The sequence below is a fragment of the Lates calcarifer genome, linkage group LG10 (genome assembly GCF_001640805.2).
Source record: "Lates calcarifer isolate ASB-BC8 linkage group LG10, TLL_Latcal_v3, whole genome shotgun sequence".
NCBI classification, from domain to species: Eukaryota; Metazoa; Chordata; class Actinopteri; family Centropomidae; genus Lates; species Lates calcarifer.
Genome location: NC_066842.1, coordinates 17,534,666 through 17,557,865, shown reverse-complemented (window position 1 = coordinate 17,557,865; position 23,200 = coordinate 17,534,666). Strand labels below are relative to the sequence as shown.

General features: G+C 44.3%; 1 protein-coding gene and 1 long non-coding RNA gene across 6 annotated transcripts in view; one reads left to right on the top strand and one right to left on the bottom strand.

Annotated features, from left to right (window-relative positions):
• rassf7a (Ras association domain family member 7a) overlaps nucleotides 1-18,366 on the top strand; it is a 33,239-nt gene extending 14,873 nt beyond the window's left edge. For 3 of the 5 annotated variants that reach the window (XM_018664307.1, XM_018664310.1, XM_018664308.2), the window contains exons 2-6: nucleotides 12,145-12,345; nucleotides 13,129-14,057; nucleotides 16,104-16,278; nucleotides 16,389-16,496; nucleotides 18,059-18,366. In XM_018664307.1, the coding sequence (XP_018519823.1) occupies nucleotides 12,243-12,345; nucleotides 13,129-14,057; nucleotides 16,104-16,278; nucleotides 16,389-16,496; nucleotides 18,059-18,090 (1,347 nt within the window). In that variant the 5' untranslated portion in view covers nucleotides 12,145-12,242 and the 3' untranslated portion in view covers nucleotides 18,091-18,366. Of the gene's footprint in view, nucleotides 1-5,151; nucleotides 5,340-9,176; nucleotides 9,197-12,144; nucleotides 12,346-13,128; nucleotides 14,058-16,103; nucleotides 16,279-16,388; nucleotides 16,497-18,058 lie in introns of those variants that run through there. The other 2 variants (XM_051073456.1, XM_018664311.2) reach the window with 2 other exon arrangements.
• A 2,023-nt stretch (nucleotides 18,367-20,389) lies between these two features.
• Nucleotides 20,390-22,485, bottom strand: LOC108875397 (uncharacterized). The gene is made up of 2 exons (XR_001959865.2): nucleotides 21,557-22,485; nucleotides 20,390-21,107 (listed from the first exon to the last, which is right to left on the bottom strand). It is a non-coding gene; the product is annotated as an uncharacterized LOC108875397 (long non-coding RNA).
• Nucleotides 22,486-23,200: the final 715 nt, after the last annotated feature.

The window sequence follows — 23,200 nt, the reverse complement described above, 5'->3', positions numbered from 1 at the left end:
TCCCCATGTGTTGCTGTCTCCACCTCTCTTGCTCCCTCTTGTTCTTTCCGTGCGTCCTTTCCCCCTTGCCTGTGCAATGTGACGGAAGGTAGTGCTGTGCTCTGCTCATGTCGGATCCATTAGGGATGAAAGCACACTGCAGTGATAAAAGATTGATCCAGTCCTCCTCGCATCACATTCACATCCCTCACACCCCGCTCCCTCATCCTCCCTCGCACCCCTATTTCCAATCCAAAGTCAACCCAGTTTTCAATTCATCAAATCATCTCTACTCCCCTAAATAAATCATCCTCACCAAGTTTACTACAGCAAACTTTTTCCTCGCAGGATTTCGTAAAAGGGGAACATTCAGTTTTTCTTGTGTAGCATGTTGTACTCAGGTTCTCGGTGATGCGAGGAAAATATCCTCCTTCCGATAAAATTTTCCAGACAGTACATTTTTTAAAAAAAATGGGACTCTCCCTCCATCATTCCCCAGGTGTTTTGTGTTGTACCAGGAAGGGTAGTGTGTACTTGGGTAGCAGAACCAGTAAGAGACTGGCATCCAGCCCAGCACACACAGGCCTTACTTCACCTGTTATATCTGAGACAGGCAAAGACAAACACAGCAGACCTGTAGTTTGTCAGCTGGGAGGCTATAATTACAGAGAGGAAGGAGGGGATTTGGAGAAAGAATTTCACTGCAGTCCCGCTTTTAGATCTTAAGACATGTAGGTTTTTAGGAGCACCTGAAAACACATTTATGTGTTGTAAAACTGCGCAGAAATTTCTGGACTGATCAGAAACAAGCATATGTCTTTTGATCCCAGCTGGCGGCTCGAGAAATATTCCCCTTTAGGGAATGGTTTGTTGCCAATTGTTAGGCTTTGTACTTTTTTTTGTCTGCAGTCAACCCTTTTTAGGGAATGTTGGTGAAGTAGTTTGAAAAGGTTTAGGCCACAGAGTGACATGCGGGTCCTCATCCTGTATCTCTCTGTATTTATCCAACATGTGCAGGTCACAGGTATGCTCAGAATGTCCTCACAGAGCTGAGAAACACCCAGGGACATGTTCCCAAGCGAGTCCAGCTGACCGTAAAGTTCACCTGAGTGAACGTCCTGTCAGAATTAACTTCCTGCAGCCTTCATGCGTGTTTGCTTTGTCACGTTGTCAAACCCGTAGCTTCACATTTCCTGTTCTGTCCTAACTATTTTGAAGTACTGGCAGGTTAGTTGCTGGGGTTATGGACGTCTGTTTCTGTTTGTCTCTACATCCATTGCTCTCAATTCTACCGTGTGTAGTGATTGTAGAGTGGTAAACATCTCTTGCCAACCAACCAACCAACCAACCCCCCACCCCTTTGGGACTGTCATGTGACTGTGTGCGTGCTTGTGCAGCAACCATGGATGTGTGTTTGTGTGCAAGGGAGCAGCAGGTTGCTCCCTTGTTCAACCAGCCGTGCTGCGTCGACTCTGTGCTCACAGAGCTCTCTGGGCAGTAAATAACATGGTGCCTCTGCCAAGGGCCCCTGGACGGGTCCAGGAGGGGGGTCAAGACGCCAGCAAGAAAAGAGAAAATGTCTGCCACGGGGCTCTGAGCTACTAAATCAACAGACAGCAGAGGAGAGAGGCAGGTGGATTTGACAGGCTCATCCTTCACGCCGAGAGGCTTGAAGTTAGACCTGTCATTGAATGTAGATGTGTTTGATCAAGCACGTTAAGAGCAAAACAAGCACATGCACATGGCAGCTCCTGGTGCACAAATGCACACTGATGAGCAGATCTGCAGTAGAGCTGGGCAAAAATCTGATACTTGAAGTATAAGTAGTAAGCTTTAGTGGTTATCATGTTAAATACCTAATTTGTTTTGATTGAAGATAAAGAATAAATTCCAGATAAGGTGGAAGCATGAACTTGACAGCTTGAAAGATTAGTGTTGTAGTTTTTATTTGGGTAACAGGTTTCAAAAGCACCTGGGAAAAGCTTTGGCCAAACAACACAAAATGAACGAAATTAAGTGTGACTGTGATTCCAAGTGTATTAGTGTAAATGCAGTGAGTTGCCACACACACACACACACATATGCTGTCTGTTCTGTAGCATGTCCACTGAATACACTCAAAGCGCAATCTTTCACAGGTGACTCTTGAAGCCACTTAATATGCACTTGAGTGTGTAGTCTAGACTACCTTGCTTTCCGTAACCCAGTGACAAAGAGACCAAGGCAGATACTTTTTTCATCCATAGAGATGAGCAGATAAGCCATAATGTCAGTTTCAGGTTACCCTCTTTTCTGTGGTTTTAAGATGCAATGTTTGACTCAGACCTGGGCCCTGCTCTAATAAGACGCAGATTTACTTGAGTTGTAAATGAGTAAAAGCTGGAACCCCTTCAAATGTGGAACATGGACTGCTCCAGGTTGAAAGGCCTCCGCTTGTCCTCTGAACACCAACCATAAACACTGTTTGGTCAGTTTTATTTTGACATATTTCAGACTTGTTGTTTCTGTCTGTCTTGTCTGTTGTTGAATACCCCCCGCCCATGACAAACACTCGTCTTTGTCCAGCCTCTCCTTCACCCCCCACCCCCCCACCCCTCCCTTTTTGCCGTTCCCAGGGGGTAGCCAACCAATCTCTCGTATGTAAACTCAGCAGCAGGCTTGTCAGTATTAAGCAGCCCGTATCTGCATGTGTATCCATGCTAAACATCACCCTGGTGATCTGGAGTCAGAGTGCTGAAAATCAGCTTTCTGGAAGTGAAGGGGCACCTCAGGCAGATATACCGTCCCCAAAGGTGCTCCCTAGGATACTGGGAATCGTCTATAAATCTGCGCCCTGCCCTCCTCAGAACGGCCCGATCGTTACTCCTCCTCAGAGTAATGACAGGGAGAGAGAGTTGTGTGTGCGACACCTCCCCATCAAACTATAAATCAGGCCCATGGAGAGGCCCACCCTAAGCCTTGTGATCCACATGCAACACAAACAGATTCCACCCTTTACTTTTTGTGTATTTTACATGGGTACATTCAGGGCTTGGTATCAAAACTTAATACTCAGTGCTGACTTGAATTAACCTGCAGCAGAATGAATCAAAGAATTTAAAGTACCAAAGGCTGGCATCAAGATGTCTGGTCTTGTTTGCTCATTTACTAATTTCAATTTCAACTGTAGCCAATAAGCAGCTTCATACCCAGCTCAAGTTATATTTAAAGTTCTTACTATGTTAGCTAAATGCTGTATCTACAGGTGAGCAATGAAGGTTGTAATGGTGCTAACTGTGTTCCACAATACAAAAACTTTATTAGTAACTAAAGTCAAAACAGTGTTCATAGTTTCATAGTGACACACTGTACATTCCATAGTGCTTGCCTGTACAACCCCCTCCCCCAGTAAAGACCATATCTTAGCACACACAATAGCATTTTTGTGGAATGAATCTCCTTTACGGTAACGAAAAGATAACATCTTATCTCTAGGTAGCATGATTTTACACAGTCGTGCTGCGATAGGTTACCCGAAGGTCTACACACACACACACACACACACACACATAAATGCCAGTTCTTGACCTCTCTCGCTCCATAACCTGTATCCCTCTTTCTCTCTCCATGGGCTAGGTATGCTGGGTAAATATTAGGAGGGTGCGAGAAGAGTTTTGTTTTGTGTGGCAGACTGACCTTAGCGGTGGAGTAACATGTTAATCTGCACAGCCTGTGGCTTTCTCTTAAACTTCCTGGCAGTTGCTCAAAGAACGTCGCAGCTCAGGAACTCCGGCTTTCAATTTCAAAGTCAATTCTAATCAAATCCAGCGGTGAATGGATTGCATTAGCCATAGTAGTAGTTTGTGAACTGCTCGTGTAATGTTCATGACCTCAGATAGATGTCTTGGGAGGAAACCGGGTGGAATTCTTCACTTTCATCTGTGAAAACATTCGTCAGACAGGTCAGTGTTTTCTTTCTGTTGAAGTCTTATATTTTCGTTGCAATATTACCATTACGACCCTGGAGAGGAATGTGCACCTGCTCTGTCCTGGATTGATAACTCCCTTACTGGTGACCGAACTCTGTAGCGTGCGTTGTGACAGACTGAGCTGTGTGTGGATGATGTACGTGTGAGGCTTTGAGCTCTCTCTCTCTCTCTCTTATGCCATTTCTCTTTGCAGCGACACATTGATTTTTTTTTCCTTGGGCATGCCAATGGCAATATTCCCTTCAGCTCAGATGGGGACTGGCAAGTGTATATTGCATCATGGATTGCATGAATTAAAATATGATGAAAGACTTGAAAGACTAACACCAGTCTCAGTCACTGACAATAGCCTTCCTTCAATACCTCCACAGTTCAAGGAGTTGCAGTGAATTAAATTACATTCACTTTCTTAGTTTGACTTATTGACTAGTGTTTTTTCTCCTCTGTGCAGGATTGAATGATTTGAAATATTGAGATTGCATGGTTTTAGTCCTAATAAACCCTGGATTTAGGCTTCAAGAATATAAGACGGCAAAAAAAGACCAAAAATAGGAGTGAATAATTGATATGAGCAGACATGGAAGCGACCTTTAAATTACTAATGAGTTTAGCTTCAAACCTGTGACACTGGAGGCCGAGGCATTCCTGACTCCTTGATGACACGTGTATGTATGCACACAGGAAGTGAGAATGAAGCGCCCACGCATGCACCTGCAAAAAACCAAAAACTATAAATAGCTCGTGTTGGTAAATTTAAGGTTACTAATTTCTAGTCATATGCTGTGAAAATTGCATCCTTTTAAATTAGTGGCTTCACTTTTTACGGTTACATGTTGCTTTAAACCAAAATTAAGCGTCCTCATTTAGTTTGAGCCAGCCTGTCTGCCGTCTGTGCTTCAGCCATGTGTAACGTATTATTTTGGCTGCGTGATAAGTGAATATGTCTACGTGTGTCTGCATATACACAACCTATATGAGTGTGTGTGTTACCTAGCACCGTGTATGAGTTTGGCTGGGAACAGAGCAATGTCCTCCTTCCCTCGCAAGCATTGCTGAGTCAGGTCGGGAGTATATGATTACACACGGGTGCCCATCAGCAGTCTGAGAGCCTTCTTCCCTGGCTCACCCAACAATACAAAACTCCTGTGCTCACAGGGCTCAGCCTGCAGGCAGCCAAACCACTCATCCTGAGCCGAGCCTCTCGGCGGAGGCCAGCTTTGCCTGGCCTTCCACGGGCTATGTGCAATCCTGCATTATCATTCTCACCATTAGCTGCCGGCTCTGTGGGCGGATCCATGAGTCAGCACGAGCAAATTCCTCATCTCTAATGTGCTCGCCTCCACTCGGTTTCCTGGGTTGAAGTGAACAAGTGCAGGACTAGCGCCAAACCAGGTATGAGTAAGTCTTTCACTTGGTGAGATGAATAATGTAGTAGTGTTTGGACTGTGTAAACTATTGTGGCCACATGCTCATGGGAGTGTAGTCTATTGTCTCATTGAAATTCAAAAGTGTGCCAGGGTTTCTTTGTGTTTCCAAAGCAGAGTAATAAATACAAGACTTTTTTTAAGAATCGTTTTTAAGAATTGAGATTAAATAAAGATTCTTTTTCCTCACACCTTCTCCCTTTTCATCTCTCTTGTGGTTCAGGCCAGGCTACCATCTGTCTGTGTTGAGTGCTGCTGGTGATTCATGATGACTGGGATTTCACACTAAGTGCTGTTTTACACAGTATGACTGTAGTGGTAGTGACAACCACAGGTGATGGCCAGACTCTGAGTGGCCGTGTCGAGGCCCGCTTCAGATCAACAGGAGTAATCGACTTTAACCTTTGAACCCTCATCAGTCATCAATTACATGCACAGGGATTACACGGCTTTTATATTCAGTGACCATGCAGGAGCATCCGGAAGTAAATAGTAGAACAACCACATTTTTCCAGCTGAGTTTTGAGCTTGTGAACTTGTGGAGAGAGAAGAGCCTGCTTTTGTAAATGCCAGGTAACGCTGGCCATATTCGCCCTTGATTCGGAGGCAGAGGTGTCCCCCCATGTTAATGAATCGTTGATACTCTCTCATTGAGATTTCACACTTGGACGAGCCAATCATTATAATGGAGAAGGCTGAAGGCTGAAGGCTGCGGCGACAGATCCCTGTATCCAAGTATGACGACAAAAGCTTATTAGTGCTGTTGCTGATTCCTCTGCGCTGAGTCATTAGCATGTCAATAGAGTAGAGACACATTCAGATGAGGGGTGGGGGGGCTATTTTCAAAGAGCTAGTTGGTCACAAGCATTTGGACTTTGTTCCAAGAAATATTTGCCAAATTAATGTGCTGTGAAAAAATGCATTATTCATCAGGTGCGTTGAAGCTTCAGTGAAGCTCCGTTAGCAGGAAACCAGGCAACCGTTCAGTCTAATTAACAAGCAGCGTGTCGGGAGAGCCTGCTGCAGCCCGGCTCTCTGCTGTGAGGAAGAAGAAGATGCATCACAGTCACTGTCCCAATACACATAAGAATACACTAACGCCCACATGCAAATTAAATGTTCTGCCAGTACAAAGAAAACCACACATAACCCAGTTTTCTTTTCAAAAGCAGAGCTAAGTGTGTGCACATGCTACAAAGTAAACAGGCTGCTGTCTGGTGTTTTGTTAACACCTCCCAGACAAAATATATCATCCAGCTATGACTTTTATTCTTCTTACATTTTACTACCTTGTCAGATACCATAAAAGCAGCTTTTCTCGTGTGCGAGCTGTGTTTCTACATTGGACATTTATTAAGTTTTAATATCACTCAACAGAAGCCCTCAGATAGATCTAGTTTCCTCATGTGCTCATTGGAAGACTCCCTGCTCCCTGACCTCAGGCATTAGAGCAATGCTGTTAATTCTGCGTAGGAGTTATGGTGTTCTGGGGGCTGCTGGTGACTCTTGGAGAATGTAGAAAGCATTGCTTTCTTTGCCATAGATCTGGAAGATCAATTTATAAGATGCAATCATAAACAGATAAAAGCATTAGGCAGGGCTAGGCCTGTAATGTGAAGCGTCTCCCTAAATACCACCTGAAAGTGACTAAAAGTTTGTTCTAGCTTGCACAGATGTTTCGTACTTTTTGCAAGACTTCTGATCTTTTGAAATTAGATCTTAATTAAGGAATACTTTTTTTAGCAATACTTGTTGAAAATACTGGAGAGTTTGCCAAAATAAACAAAGATAGAAACAATTTTATTTCAAATTTGAATGAAAACCAGGTGCAAAGAGAAGAAGAGAAGCAACAAAGCAAAAAATCTATAAGCTTTGTGAGGAAGCTTTTCATAGCCCTTTGGCTGTATTTGTAAAAGCTTGCTCATTGTTAATAATGATGATGATGGCTCTTTATTCACTCAGTTTCTCCCAGCACCACCTGGATACCTGTCTAAATTTAAGCTTTTGCATAGGTGTTTTGTGAAATATTAGATGGTTGAAAGATGTACAGTTTATTTCTAGTTATTATGTGTGTGTGTGTGTGTGTGTGTGTGTGTGTTTTACAGCTAGTGTGCAGGCTAGCATTTTCTTTGCTCTGTAATGAAGAAGTGACTTGAATACCCGTGTGATTCAACACAAGATTTCCACAGAGAGCAGGCTCTAATTGCCAAAGCAAAAGTATGATTTTCTACCATTATGAATAATTATTGTGCTGCTCTCAACTATGGGCACGTTGTGGACTTTTTTTCGGTGTGTTTTTGGTCTCATCGGCCTTTGAGCACATAACTGCGCTTACTTGGTAGACTGAAACACTGGATGACGGAGGAGGAGGAGGAGGAGGAGGAGGAATAAAGAATGCAAAGCAGGAGGGAAGAAAGAAAGTGTCTGTTTGCCTTTTATTAGTTTTATCAGTGGTAACATGTGGACACAGCAGAATGGCAGTAAAAAGCTGGCGTGGCGCGGCATGGCAGACGACCCAGCGATGCCAGAGGCCACAAAAGAGGCAACGCTGTCTGCTGAGTGTGGAACCAGGACAACAATAGCATCTCTGCAGTACAGATGAGACCAGGCTGCTCGGTGCCAGCGTGTTACTGGCTCTTTGAGTGTCTGCGTGTCCCTGCCAACCTGGAGCAGAGTGGCACAGCTTCTCCCTGCACTGTTCATTGTCCTCCTAACAGCACTGTCTAACTTATTATGTGCATGTTACCCAGCCCGGGCCAGGGGTCTCCTTTTCTCTGCTGATACTGATAGGGATTGCTGTTTGTTTACACTTGTTGTATTTGAGTGTGTGTATGTATCCATCTGTTGTTCAGATCTGAGGCAGTGTGTGATGTGTACACTCTGCCCTTTACTCCTGCCATTGTTCCTCAGACGTGTGTTGCTGCAGAGATAGCACAGTAATTGCTGTGAGCTGGAGCAACCTCTCATAAAGATAGGCTTAAATGGCATGTCTGCTCGCGCACACACACTTGCAAGCTTGTACATGAACACATGCATACCCAACCCTTGACCATTGCACTAGCATAACAAAGTGTTGTGTCGCGTGCACACACATACGCATACATACTCATACATTACACACCCACTGAGCATACTCTTCATGTAGCCTAAGGGCTCAGGTGTTGAGAAGCTACAGTACTTTATTAAGCTTGCATGGAATTTTCCTGATAAGCTTTACTCTTTTCTGCATCTTTCTCAATGCAGCTTGTGACTCACAGAAAATAATTGTTCAGACCTTTGTGAAGGAAGTTCAGGGTTAAGGGTGTGTCTGTCCAGCTGCGTGAATACTTGTGCATTTGTGCTTGTGCATTTTTTTTTTCCAGTTTTTGTAAGGAGGACAAAAATAAGCAGAGAGTAGGTGTTTCCCATGTATTCTTATCTCAATCAGATGTCATGTGTCTATATTTGAATTGTGAAGAAATGCAATCATATCAGAAAGTCGACCTCCAATAGGAAAAATTCTCCAAGTCAACAGATGTTTATTTTCAAGCCTTGTGCGCTGTCATTTATGTCAAGTAAACGGCAGTAGGTTATGGCATAAGGAGGCTTCTTTGTGCCCGGCTTGTCCAAAAAGGTCCCGTCAATTCACAGCCCGACACTGTTGCTCACACAAGAGTGGCACACAGACGAGCCGAATCATGCCCCAGTGTGTCTGCGGGGCTGTGATGCTAACCACTTCTGCCTTGAGTCGAATTCACAGAGGAGCTCGGGGAAGCTGTTATTGAAGGGAGACAGACAGAGGGACAGACGGGGTGATGAAAGACGCAAAGCCGGTTAGCTGGTTTGGTGAGTGATGATGAGAAGGGGAGAGAGGCACATGGCTCCAATCACTGCTCATTTCTCTGCCACTCTTTCTCTTTATCTGTCTATCTGCCAGCTTTTTTTCTCCCAAATTTACTCTCCCCTGTTCTCATCTGCTGACTGTCTGTGCTCCTCACTGTTTCTCTTTCTCCCCCTTTCATCATACAGTATGACTAGTCTGATTTCTTTATTCAATTCAGCAGACAAAGCCCCTCGAGTGGCTTTTTTTTTCTCTTGCGGATATGGATGAGTTTGTGTCGTAGCCTGGAGTGGGAGATTTTTGATTGCTTCACTTTGTTGATTACCTCCAAAGTGACGGTACATTTTCTTGATTTCTTCCTTTTGAGAAAACACGTGAGCTCGGAGTTTCAACTGAAACTGTGTTGGCCTGTGTTGTTTGGGTGGGTGGGGCAGGGGTGAAAGTTGAAGTGGGAGATGAGAATGTCAAGGGGGAGGGTGACCTGAGCATTAAGGGGTGGGGTTTGGAGGTGTGAAGTGTTTACGTGTGGGTAAAATTGTGAGGTTTGGATTAGAATGGGCGTGTGCGCACAGTGACGCCGAACATGCGCAAAGATGTCTACAGCCTGTGGTTGTCCACAGAATTTGCATATTGACTCTGAAAACCAAACATTGTGCAGTCGACTCTTCCTCCTCTCTGGATGGTGCATGTATTGACTGACAGACTGTATGGCTTTTGCAATACTTTGAACAGTATCTGTTTCGTTCTGCGTCCATGTCAATGGTGTGCCTTGTGATTCTGAGCCCACCTTTCACAAACAATGCAAAGGCACCTCTCCTGTGTCTGTACTTCAGTCAGAACTGACACAGGACTCCCGAGCTGTGCTGAGAAAATGAGCTGGGTCAGCCGGATGTCTGGTTCTCAGTGCTGTTGCGCCTGCGACAGAAGAGAATAGATGGCAACCTGAGACTCACAGGCCTGTTTGTTTCCTGTTAGTGCAGATTATCACATTTCAACAGCCAGGAGGGACAAGAATTAGCATCACGGCAGAGTGACATTCTCAGCTGGGAGATATTTGCGTGTTTGTGTACTAATTTAATGAGATTGTTACGGTACATACAAAACTTGGACAGAAACCTTCAGGTTAGGAACTGTCTATATATTTGTTTGCATGTAAATTTACACCAAGTCCAGATGGGCAGGATCTCATTTTTCTGTTCATGCAGGCATGTGTTGTGTCAAGAGTTCGACCTCTATTTGAACTTCATAAACGATTCATTTTAGGTTAGTCACAAGGTATGAAGTCACTTTTACACAGAGGTTCTGGCTTGTAAGGTAGCATTCCAGTGCAGACTTCAGTATTTCAGAATGTTTCTTCCTTTTTGCCTCTAAAGCATCCCAGCTGAAGTGAATGGCTCTCTGCTTACTCTGTGACTCAACCAGTTAGGCTTAATTATGTATTGCATCACAGGACACTTTGTGCCCTCAGAAAGGAAAACACTGACATCTCTGCTGTGTTGAAATTTCACGGTGTTTTGATGTTGATAAGCACTCCCTTTTCATATCAAGTTTCTCTCCAGATGAAATCACCTTGCTTGGATCTGAAGAATTTCTACCTTCCCACCCCCCCATTTCCTGTGAGCTCGTCCTGCGGGTTCAGTTCTCTGAGCTGTGCCGTCACTCCCTCCTTATGTGGTGTCATGTTGGTGCTGTTGCCATATCAGATAGGGCTGTTGCTCCCCAGCAGAGTTTGTGTTTGGCGTCCAAACAGCGATGAAGTAGTGGTGGTGGGGGGGTGCAGTCAGGTCAGAGGAGAAGGGGGAAGGGCTTTGTAAAGAAAAGCAGGAATTCTTCCGGCTGGCAGATGAAGTCAGTGCATTCCTCCAAAGCAGCTCCCTATAGGCAGCCAGCGGAGCAGAGCCAGGGACTGAATGAGGGGCAAGATAATGGTGGGGCTCAGTATTAAACACCTCCCATTGAGAACCGGAGAGACAGACAGAAAGAGAACACCATCTGTCTGACTGCGGGTGAAGAGTTGTCTTTTACCCACCTAGGCTACAAAGTTTCATTTGCTGTGCCAAGTTCTACAGATAATCCTACCACCGCCTGAGGTGTTTCACTTTTTATGAGCACTGCGGTATTTTATTACCTTGTTTTGAAGCTTAGCTGTAAAAGTACAGACAGACAGAGTGAGGGACTCAACATAATGATATTCATTTAGGTTAAACCTGCCACCCAGACGTGTATTAGGCTACCTGCTGATCTGCTCTCTGAAGTCTGATGAGACCCAGTTCTGGTCCTGCTGAGGTGGATCGAGCTGAGGGACACAAATACACACACACACTTGTTCTATCTCTCCCGCCATGTTTCTATGTATTTCTCCCCACACAAACGCACACACACACACACACACACACACACTCCCAAACATAGACACACTTGAGTTGCTCCACTTTCCCTGTCCGTTCCCCTCGGCAGTAAGCTATCATAACGGCTTTGAAGGAGGGCAGCAGAGCGTTTAATTGGGTTACAGATTGGCATTTATGCTCCCAGGTCCACAAGATACTGCTGCGGCTCTTAACTAACCACTAGGAACTTTACAAAATGCTACACTGCTCTACCCGTCGGCTGCGAGTGTTGAAATTTACAATTCAATGATGCTCTCACTCAGCACAGCACATTTTTGACGTCAGAACTGTTTTGGCGTAGGCACTGGTATTTTCAGCAACTTGACTGAAAAGGCAAGGTGCCATGTATGACTGCTTCCAGCTTTGTTTAGGTTAGCAACAAGTTGTGTAATATGTGGGGGTAAGATTACATCATGATCTACAACTCTGTTAGATCACAGGTGATGTTGCTTTGTTTCTACGCCCACAGAAGTCCTTTCTTCCAACCCAGAAGTGAAATTTCCGGATTAATGAAATAACATCAGCACTCCTCTGACCTCTCTATCTCTGCTGTTCATCTCTTACAGAGCCAGTGCCATGCAGCGTTGACCCGAGACAAGCCAAGCTTAAGTGATCTGTTTTGAAGACCATCTTAACCCTACACCCCGCCCTGCACCGGTCCCAGATGGAGCTTAAAGTGTGGGTGGACGGAGTGGTGCGGGTGGTATGCGGCTTATCCGAGGAGACGTCCTGCCAGGATGTGGTCATCGCCCTGGCTCAGGCCATCGGTGAGTATCTTGAGCTCTGGAATCATTGTGTCATCGTTTTGCGATACCAGCTCCCAAGCTGTTGTTGCTTGGCACCTCACTCGTCTGCTTGACAGTTTATCTAAAGGCCTTAAGTGATTAGATAACAGCCCCGCAATGAGAATTTGATGCAGGCAAAACAAGAGTACTTGCACATGCCAGGGTTGCAGCAACCCTGTTCTGCACTCACCTTTTCACTCTCCGCTAACCCAAATTGAGTTCTCTGCCGAATCACGGGGGGGGGGGGGGGGGGCACAGTTTTGATTTGAGCCCACTCTCTGTCCCTGTATCCTCCAGTTTTATTCAAACCATACGACGCAGCAGCATTAAACAACATAACCCCAGATTTAGCACTCTCCTCCTTCTATGAGTGAGCTGCCTGCCAAGTCATAAGGGAGGGTTTGTCCTAATTTCAAGGTCCTTGTGGAAACTTCAATTTATTTGAACATTTTCTACATGTTGTGCGAGTCTTGCACAGCAGCCTTTTATTCCGATCCTCAGAGGCAGAGATTTAGAGGTATCAGCATCATAATGTGTCTGATGTCATTTGTTCACATGGAATTACTTGCATAGAACCAGTAGGAGGAGTCAAACCCACTGCTTTAATTACGCTGAAGGAGAAAAAGGTCTTTCACAAGTGCCTCATAGACAGATTTGACTAATATGTAATGCAATTTTTCAGAAAAAAATAATCATAATTTGTGTTGTTTTGACATACAAATGTTCATTTGCATTCACGCTGTGTCTGTCTGTCTCTGTCCCCAGGTCAGACAGGCCGTTATGTTCTGATCCAGCGTCTTAGGGATACAGAGAGGCAGCTGTTGGCCACAGAGAGGCCACTGGAGTCTCTGGCTAAGTTAGGCCAACATGGCAGTGAAGTTCAGTTCTTTCTCCGCCGCACTGGCCCCAGCAGCAGTGATGGACCTGGCTCAAAACAAGACAGACCAACTCCCCTCCCGCTGCCCAAGCATCCTGAGCCAGAACCTTCAAAACGCAGCCAGCCTAAGAAAGCACTCACCTTTAACCTGGGGCCATCCAGCTCTCCTAGAACCAAAGCCAAACAGTTTAAGAGGTCTCCACGGGACTCTCCAGAACAGAGAGCCTCTCCCTCCCCTTCTCCAAGCCCTGTTTCCCCTCATGTGCCATCTCCCTCTCCTTCACCACCCATAGGCCCGTCCAAAGAAGAGGTCTTTAGGAAAGTTCTTCAGCAACAGGAGAGACTAAGGGCCATCGAGACCCAGCTAGAAGCCCTAGAGAGGGACTCACAGGCCTGGGATCGTCCCTACCCATCTCCCTGTCCCTCCCCGGTCTCTGATGCTCGTTTGCAGGAAGAGATGGACACTCTGGAGCAAGTGATGCGGAGGAACCAGGCCGAGCTTGCCCATGAGGAGTACTGGGAGGAGGAGCTCCAAGTGGAGGTGGAGAAAGAGAGAGGAATGAGGAGGAAGCTGGGGGAGCTCCACGCCAAGCTCGACGAGTGCGGGCGGCGGCTCCACGAGTTCTCGGTACGCTCTGCTCAGCTGGAGCAAGAGATCCAGCGGGAGAGCCAGGCAGAAGGGAGAGCCAGCGGGCCCGAGGAGTCCCTCGACACCGTGAAGGAAGAGCTCCAGATCCAGGAGAGGCAGGGGACAGAGCTGGAGGAGCAGCTATCTGAGACTGACAAGGCTCTGGGGAAGGCAGAGTCTCTGCTGCAGGTAAGGAGAGAGGTCACGGTTCTGGAGAGAGGGCTGTAAATCCACATCAGTGTTGCCATTTGAGGGGTGTAGCACAGACCCTCTTTTAGCCATACTGTAAACCTGTATCCCTCTCCTACCTGCACACTGCAGCAGACACACAACAGTGCAGAGACACTCATAAAAGGGAATACTCATTAAAAAGAAAACATGATTTATTGTGCCATTTTGATATAAATATATATCAATAATTCTGTATACTCATATCTGACTTTGTATGAAAATGTTTTATTGTCTGATGAACTATTTACAGTCTAGCTGAACTGGTTTGACGGGTATCGTTTTGTATGCATGTTGGTTGCCAATGGTGTTTATATTACACTGACAGATATCCTCTTGTACCCTGTGTATGGCAAAAAAAAAAGATTAAAGAGGACTGATTGGTGGAACAAAAGCCCCTTTCGTTGGATCTACTCAGCCTGAACTTAACATAGTTTGTATTGTCATTGTTTGTTTACTTTTGGTGGTTGTCATAGATGCAGCTGTATCAATAAAAGCCTAACCCAGTTTGAAGTGAAACTTTTACGAGTTTCCTCATATTCCAAACGAAACCTGACACGCGGGTATCCGATTGATGGAGCTGATGCAGAGTAGTTCTAGTCAGGTGACTGAAGAAAATGAAATGTCTCTTTAATTGTCGTTTGGATGGTGTTTTGAATGTTTTGCACACTGTGAAAACCTTTGCAGGCCAGGGACTTCGTAAGCAAAGACCATCATGTCCCATTCTCAATCCACTGCACTCCAAGTAATAGCAAAGCTGCAAAACGGATTAAAACATAATGATAAGCTCATTTGCTTTTCAGTCAGTTGTCCTCGTGGGGATGTGAGGGTGAACCCGGCAGAGTTAGTGCTTGGTTGATGGGACAGAGAGGGACTGTGTGTCATGATCAATTTGCCAATTATATAGAAAGCAAGCTGCTACAGAACAGAGGTGTTAGGCTTTTGTTTTTTAAAAAAAAAAAAAATACATACCAGCACAATATTAACCATCATGTCATAACATGTAACCAATAGTACTGCAAGTGTTCATAATCCAAAAGTAACCACAGAGGCAGTTTGCCACCCAGGTGGTAATTGTCTGAGGGAAATAAGATTCTTTTTCTTCCTTGTAAATAACATGTTAACACTGGTAGCATGATACAGTGTAATAAAGCTCAGTCCATAGCACTGGGGAGGGGTTGATGTCTGGCAGTGTCAGTCATCAGTGAGCTGCTCGGTCGAGGCTGCCAGCCGAGTGTTTAAGTGTAGGTGGTGATGAGCACAGCATTCCTATCATTAGGATAATGGAGGCAGGCCTGCAGGTGTGAACTGCCTCAGCAGACTGCCCCAGTCCAACATCAATTACATGTGTATACACAACACACACACACACACACACACTCTAGGGATGAGGGCATAGCATACTCCTGCTGCTTTGCGAGCTGCGTGCAGACACATTGATTTAAACACAAATGGATAGTCGATTAAGGCTGATTGACTGGCCTGTTTGTCTGCATCCAAGTTTAATTTGTGGGCACAAAGGTGATGCCACGGTCTCGATGGAAGATCTCTGAACTCCCACCTTTTCGATAATTGGAGCTGATAAATATCTTACCCCGTGGCATGTGGTCAGATAAGGGAGCCTGGAAATGCAGCAGGCAAATGAGCATTGTTATGTATCCATCCATAAGTATGCCCCTGGCTGCTGGAATGTGATGGAATCAGAAAACTGCTGATGGTAGTTGTGCAACTTGGATGATTCATTGTAGCTTAATGGTGTGATGGTGACTACAAGTACTTTGAGACCGCACTTGCAGACTCTGCTGCCCCCTTGTGGTGAAAGGACACTTGGAAATGACATGAATAGTAATGTGATCTAAAGGCTTTAGGAATCCAATTTTCATATGCTGAGCCCCCACTTCTTTACAAGCAAACAAGGTGTCAGAATTCAGTGAGTCAGCGGTGACTGATCTGAGCTCTCAATTGTCCTCTGTTTTCCTCCCTCACCCATGTTCTTTTCCATCTCAGGCCAAACAGGAGGAGCTGGAGGAGCTGAATAAGGAGCTGAGGCAGTGTAACCTGCAGCAGTTTATTCAGCAGACAGGTGTCCTGCCAGCGCACACCCACTCACGCACAGAGCTTCAGGAGCAACTAGAGCAGTTAGAACTTGCACATCTTCTGCAAGATGGATACAGGAACGGAAGTATGGGAACAAAAACAAAAATAGACGTCAAAGCTCTTACTCAACATTGCATACCAGGCTGTTAAAGAGTGATAGTTCACCCTCTAAGCGTATTTCTTTCTCTCTCTCAGGCCGCAGTGTAACCCCGGTGGAATCCCCGCCTCGTCCCACCGCCAAACAGTTCCTGGGACATCCACGCAACCTGCAAAACCCTCTAGTGTCCAGTCTCAACCCTGAGGGTGTGTATGTGTGAGACCCCCCCCCCCCTTCCCCTGCTGCTTCCTCAAGTTCCATCCTGTTCTGCTCCTCTCCTGCCCTGCCCGTCCCCTGGTCCCATACTCTCTACCCCCCAGCTTGATTGGGTTTAAAGCTAAAAGCTGCAGTTTCTGGTGTTGGGGTAGTGGAAGCATCTGTATGGTGGAGGTCCCTGCTACTTCTCAGCTGCTTCCCCGTGCTCTACCTTTAATGGCTGAAAGACCTCTCCTCTGCGCCTAACTCTCAGTCTCCTGCTGATCTGTATCCCTAACTTTTTTTTTTTTTACTGGTGATTTAACCTTCCGCATTCCTCCTCCCATCTTCTCACGTATTCCTGCGTTCTTTAATATACTGGGTCTATCTGTCCTTTCATGTTGCCTCTACTTCCCGCCCTCCTCCTCCTCTCTCACTGTTTGCTTATGGACTAACAGTAGCTGCTTTTGTGATACTTTAATGCATCTGGGAACTTGCTCCTAATCCCCCCTCCACACCCCTCTGTAATACAGAGTGGCCTACCCACCCTCAAGTCAACAATCGTCTGCCGACAGCTGCTTTTCACTGTATCTCCATGTAACACATCGATTGCTCCGGGAATGACTGTAGCAGACATTCTGATTGTAGCGCTTGTTTTTTAATACTGTGACATGGAAAGACATGAGACCAGTGTCATTTCTGTTTGCCTTTTATGTATGGATACGATTTATATGTGAGGGTGGGGGTTGTATCTATACAATGCCTTGTACTTTGGTGATGCTTGACTTTCCAAAGAGCAAGAGCCTTTCATGGAGGGCTCTGCAAAAAAAAAAAAAAAAAAAAAAAAAAAAAGTATTGCACTGTCCCATTCTCTTCCTGTGTGCCGCGGTTTGTTACAGTATTTTTTTCTTTTCCTCCATTGGGATGAATGCATCTGGTTCTTTTTTTTTTGCTGTCATCACACCTAACATTTGACCTGTCATAACTTGCATTGAGCCTCACTGTACCGTAGATTTAGGGTGAGCTTACTTACCTAAGTCCTAATAACAAACATCAAGCAAATAAGGGATGCTGTTGTTTTCAGTGCTTTGACTGTCTCCTATACTGTAATCCACAATTGACCATTCAAACCACTTAAACCAATATTTACTGTATCATAGCACTTAGCATTTCATTATATGTCTTTGTATTGTGCTGACAGGTCAAAGTGACGTGTGTTTGAGTGTGCACTTTCTCCTTACCGTCTGCAGTGTGGTGTTTTCTTTGTGGGATTACACAACTGGCTCTTTGCTTTAGCGATGATCGGTGCTTGGTATAGAAACATTCTCAAAACCAATTCTGTCCTGGAATGCCACTCTTTGATGACAAGACTTCAGTCATATAAGTCCGCAACCTCTACAGGGTTAAAGGACCCGGTAACTGGTCTTGTTTGTCAGCTTGTGTTTCTCATAGGCATGTGTGCGTATCTTAACTGAGCCAGATCTCTCTCCTGCTCTGTCTTAGCAGAAAAGTGTTTTTTTTTTTCCAAACAAAGGGGTCATCATCCCCAACTTATTTTGTGTGTGTCTTGCAGTCCTGACATCCCGAGAGTCGTCATGGAGATAAAACATGGACCGCAGGGCCAAGGGAAACTTGTTCACTGTTCTGTCACCGTCACCTCTTAATTGACCCTTTTCTTTGTAATTCTTGTCATATTACCATGATATATATATATATATACTGTATATACATAAGACAATATATTTACAGAGTTTTGCTACTCTAAACACTGAAATGTATCTGTATGAAATGTAAAATAATTTAGAAACCTTTTACCTAGAGAAATTATTACTATTACTATGTATTTAAATATAATAAAAATGTGTATTGTGTTTTAGATAATCTTTCATGGAGTGACTGTTTCTTTTTAATATGCAATCATATTTAATTTTAATCATCCTTGTTTACACAACACAGTAACAAGGAATAGCATCTGGAATACCCTGCAGTAAATAATTAACACACCGGCATACACTTTCTAAAATTACACTGCCATGAAGATCCTATGTGAAATGCACCATAAATATATTATAGGTGCTGGAATATGCATGCTCTCCTTATCGCTTGTGGTAGAATGGCTCCTACAATGCTGCACAATCTTGTCTGGGCATTTTAAAGCTGATATTCACAGATGGCTGATTGAAAGTCCACCAAGTGCATCCTTGGATACAAGAGGCAAATGTAGCAAACATCCTGGCACCACGGCTACTGCTGATATGGGTGATGTAACACAGTATATTATGTATGAGACATGACAATAGATACAAGGGCACTGCAGACTTGTGAGCATTTGAGAAGCCTGTCTAGCAGTCTGTTTAGTTGTAAATGTACCTTAAATGATACAACCAGAGGACGTCTGATTGCGTAACACTGTGGACTTAAACCCTCTGAATTTAAGTGTGTTCTATCTCTCTTTAAATTACTGACAACAAAACCATTCACTGTTTTGTTCTGTGATGTCATTTGGGATAAAAACTCTCTCTGGTATAGGATAAACACAACAGCACAACTACAGATTTCAACACAACACTCTTATCCTCCACCCCTTTCCTGTTTGTTTACCCTGGAGAGTAAATATGCTGGCTGTCACACGCAGAGTGACGTGAGTTCCCCTAGTGCTCTGGCTAACCCCCGGACTGAAACCCTGTGGATTTCTATAAATACTCTCATCTGTTGACACCCGCCAGGTAAAATACCAAGCAAAGCACATATTTCCTCTCCATTTCAAGATAAAGGATACATGAAATGGATATCAAATATGTTTTTAAAGAATCAAGTCAATTTTCATTGATAAAGTGGCCGTTCATTACAGAAGTTATCTCAGGGCAGTTTTCACATTTCACATCTAGACTGTACTCTTTAAAACATTACTCTATAACATCAAACATACAGAATTTTCTTATCAAACACTTCCACTTTGTGCCAATGTTGTTAACTTCTGACCATGTGTTCAGAATTAAGGAGAAGTGCATGAGACGGCCAGTTTAGATATTATGATTAATTATGGTGAATTGGATTATACTGAGAAGATTTAGAGCTGTCTGGCTTGGCAGGAGTTAGATAAGCTTCAAATCCTTGTTTAGTTCCCACTGTCTGGACAAGCCCAGGCCCTGGTGCAACACTGACGCCTGCCTGTGGACATGAGGGACACTACACACACATGCTTCAAATAAAAATAGTCTTTTTTTTTCTGCATGTCCCGTGGATTGCTACGATCGATTGATTGATCAGTTTACTGTTGGGCACTGGCACGGTCAGAAAACAAACCAAAAAAAAGGTTATTTGTCAAATTAATGTGCTACATGAGGACCCTTCACATCAAATGTTTTATTTTCAGATGATCTTAGAATCATTCTTATACATGTTTATTTGGGTTTTTTTCCCCAGTTAGCCGACATGCAAAGTGAAACGTGTCCGACCTTGCCCACTTCATATCTAAACCCAGAGGACTCCAATCTCATAACGGGACAGTAACAGATTATGATGATGTTTCAGGACACCACGCTTAAGGAATTATTTTTGCTCATACAATGGCACTCTACATGAACCCCATCCAAATCTACTTTGGGCTAAATTCTGAATGTTTGACCAACTTCTAGATGGAAACCAAATGATGCGTATTTATAACAGGCGGCGGGTGTCTGGGAAAGAAATCTGCTTGATGTGGATGAGAGTGAGCATCTGCACGTCCACACTACTGTATGATGATGAATGGGGCCACAAGTTAATGAGTCTGACATACTGCACTTATCTATTCCTCTGTGTCACTATGACTCATTATGCATGGATGGGAATGAAACATCCTCACCGATACCAAAAAAATGCTTTGCATGGTAAAACAAAGTAAGATACATGATGCCACAACTGATTTGAGTAGAAACTTTACTTCTGACTTTAAGGACACTTTTTACAAACATATACCATGGATACAGCTGATCTGGGTTTTCTTACTTAGAGCTGAAATTTGTGCTACTGTAAGGCTAAGTAACTAACTAGAAAAGTAATATAAAGGGGTGGAAACATTGCTGTATTATTATCTCTACCCATTTTCCTCTCAAAAAAACAAGCTCAGTGTCCTCCTCCAGAACCCCTGGAGGGCCCCTGACCTCAAATTGGAAGCCAGTCATTATGAGAATGATTATCTTGTCTGAACCGCACAGATGAAACAGAAACTGAAACAAAAAAACTCACCAATAGTCTTGACAGTAGGTGGCATTAGAGAGGTCGACTCCATAGGAGACGATGCAAAAGCTACTGGCCCTATATAAGGTACAGTGTGTGAGCATAGAAGGAGGTAGTACGCATGGAGACCACTGGGAGGGCAGGCATGTCGAGCAGGCCCTGTCCCAGCAAATGTGCACGGTACATGATCGAGGACTGCTTGTACTCTACATATGTAGGAGTCTTGTCTGGTCCGGCTGTGGCTGGTCTCGGGCGAGCCAAAACATGAGAGGTACTCCCAAAAAACAGGTTAGCCGCTGTCACACGCACAGTGGAAGTGGCAACTGGCTCAATGTGCGTTAGTCAGTGGCTTACCTGCTTTTAGATCTCAGACACACTGACAACCTTAAAGCGGACACAATCTGCGGAGGAACACAGACAATGGCCGTGTAATAAAACAGTAATAAATCAGACAGAGTCACCATGAAGAGTGGAGGTAGTGGTATAGTGGTATAGTTCATATTCATTTATACTATAATTAAAAATGAAATTATTTAAAATAATCTACACAACACAAAATTATTTCAGAATTTACACACATCAAATCCTCCATTGCCCCAATAAACTCCACACAAAATTAGAAATTACAGCTGGCTTTTACCCCACGATGTATGGATTTAGCTATCGAAATATATCAAAATGGTTTCCATTTCAATTGTCACGAAAAAGTTCAAAAATAACCAATCTTCTGACAACTGTAAATAAAGGTAAAGAAAAATGACATCTAATGACATGTAGAATGAATGTGGCCTATCCATCTCCACCATATAGACAGGATAAAGAATAGTGGCAGATAAAGGGAGCTACTTACCAGTCCCAAGTTTTCTTTTGGAATAATTTTTAAAGAAAAAATCTTCCATTTCCACCCATACCACCCCGTCTACCATCTCTCCGAACACCCAGATTGTTTTTTCTCTGAAAGAAATCACACTGCCTGATTAAAGTTAGGTGCATTTAGGAATATAGTATAGCCTACACCGACGCAGAAGTTCAGTTCACTTGCACTACCCCTTCCCCTGCACACTCCCCTGCATCTGCAACCCGACCTGGTTATGCAAATTGGAAAGGAAAGTGGCGTCGCGCGCGACCAATGGGCTGCCCCGGTGGAGTTGCACGAGCCGCCCATCAGCGAGAGTTGACCAATTAAAACGCTGGGAAGGCGGGTTTTGCGAGGCCAGCAAGTTCAGTCGATTATTAGAGTTATAGTTGGGGTGCGGCGCGTTCAGTTTTGCACGTCGTACATTAGGAATGAACCATTCACCCGCCAACGGTTTCCTGTCCTGACTGATTATTTATCGCAAACTTCGATGCGACACAGGTTTCTTTACCCTTAAATAGACGCCGCGCGATGCGACAGATGCCACGGGAGGTGGGATATGTGCGCCCGAAGTCTGCATTGACAAACGACGCCCCTACCCCTACAGTGCGAAGTGGTTGAACTCGGCTCACTTGTGTACAGTGTTGCCATGAGCTGAGTGTGGCTGTGCACGTACCAAGGATGCAGCATGACAGTCTGATCTGATGATGACGACCAGGAGGTGGAGGAGGAGGAGGAGGGCGGTGATGATGAACACTCAATCATTTAGGACTCCCTGACATCATTAATAAATTGTTTCACATCAGTTTGGGGTGGGGTTGGGGGGATTATTGTATTTTGACTATATTCACCTTCTTTGAATTTTAACAGCAACATGAAAAAAAAGTTAGGTGCGCTTAACTTTAATACAGAACATCACCATAACTCTATAAAAGAATTAATCCTATTATAGCGAATATATATTACAGTTACAGAGTAGATGTTCGTCGTTACTTATAATAAAACACAACCCTTTTAAAGATACACACTAAATTGATAACATGTAATTGACCCCCGTTTTCAATCTGTCAGCTGGAACATGATGTTCTCTCTTTGTCTCTTGGATATTATCTAAAAAGGTAGGCCCATATATCCTCTCCCCAGTTTTTGACTGTCAAAGCCCTGCTGGATTATTCACAGCCAGGATACACATAACCCCATGACATAGAGTAACAAATCAGGATTACATTGTATTATGTAACAGCTGATTTTAGATACTTAAAATTCCACAAGGGGGCGACAGTGGCACTGGGTTACTGTAGCGACTGGGGGTTCTTGACCGTCCTGACACCCAGGGAGTAACCGTTGCACTGGTGCTAAAACATTCTGATGATATTTAGATGAGATTTATCAGACTTCTGATTTTGCTAGGGTTGTATGTGTGTGTGTGTGTGTGTGTGTGTGTTTTCCTTAGATTGTGACTGTTTAAAACTGCCACATACCCACTGTGGGTATTTAAAAGTATAATATAATTCAGGTGTGAAGCACTGTCTGTACACTCACCCTGAACCTTAGTAGGAGCACCTGCACACCTTGTAAATTGAATTATCCAATCAGCCAGTCATGTGGATCGAGCGCAATGCATAAACCCATGTTGAA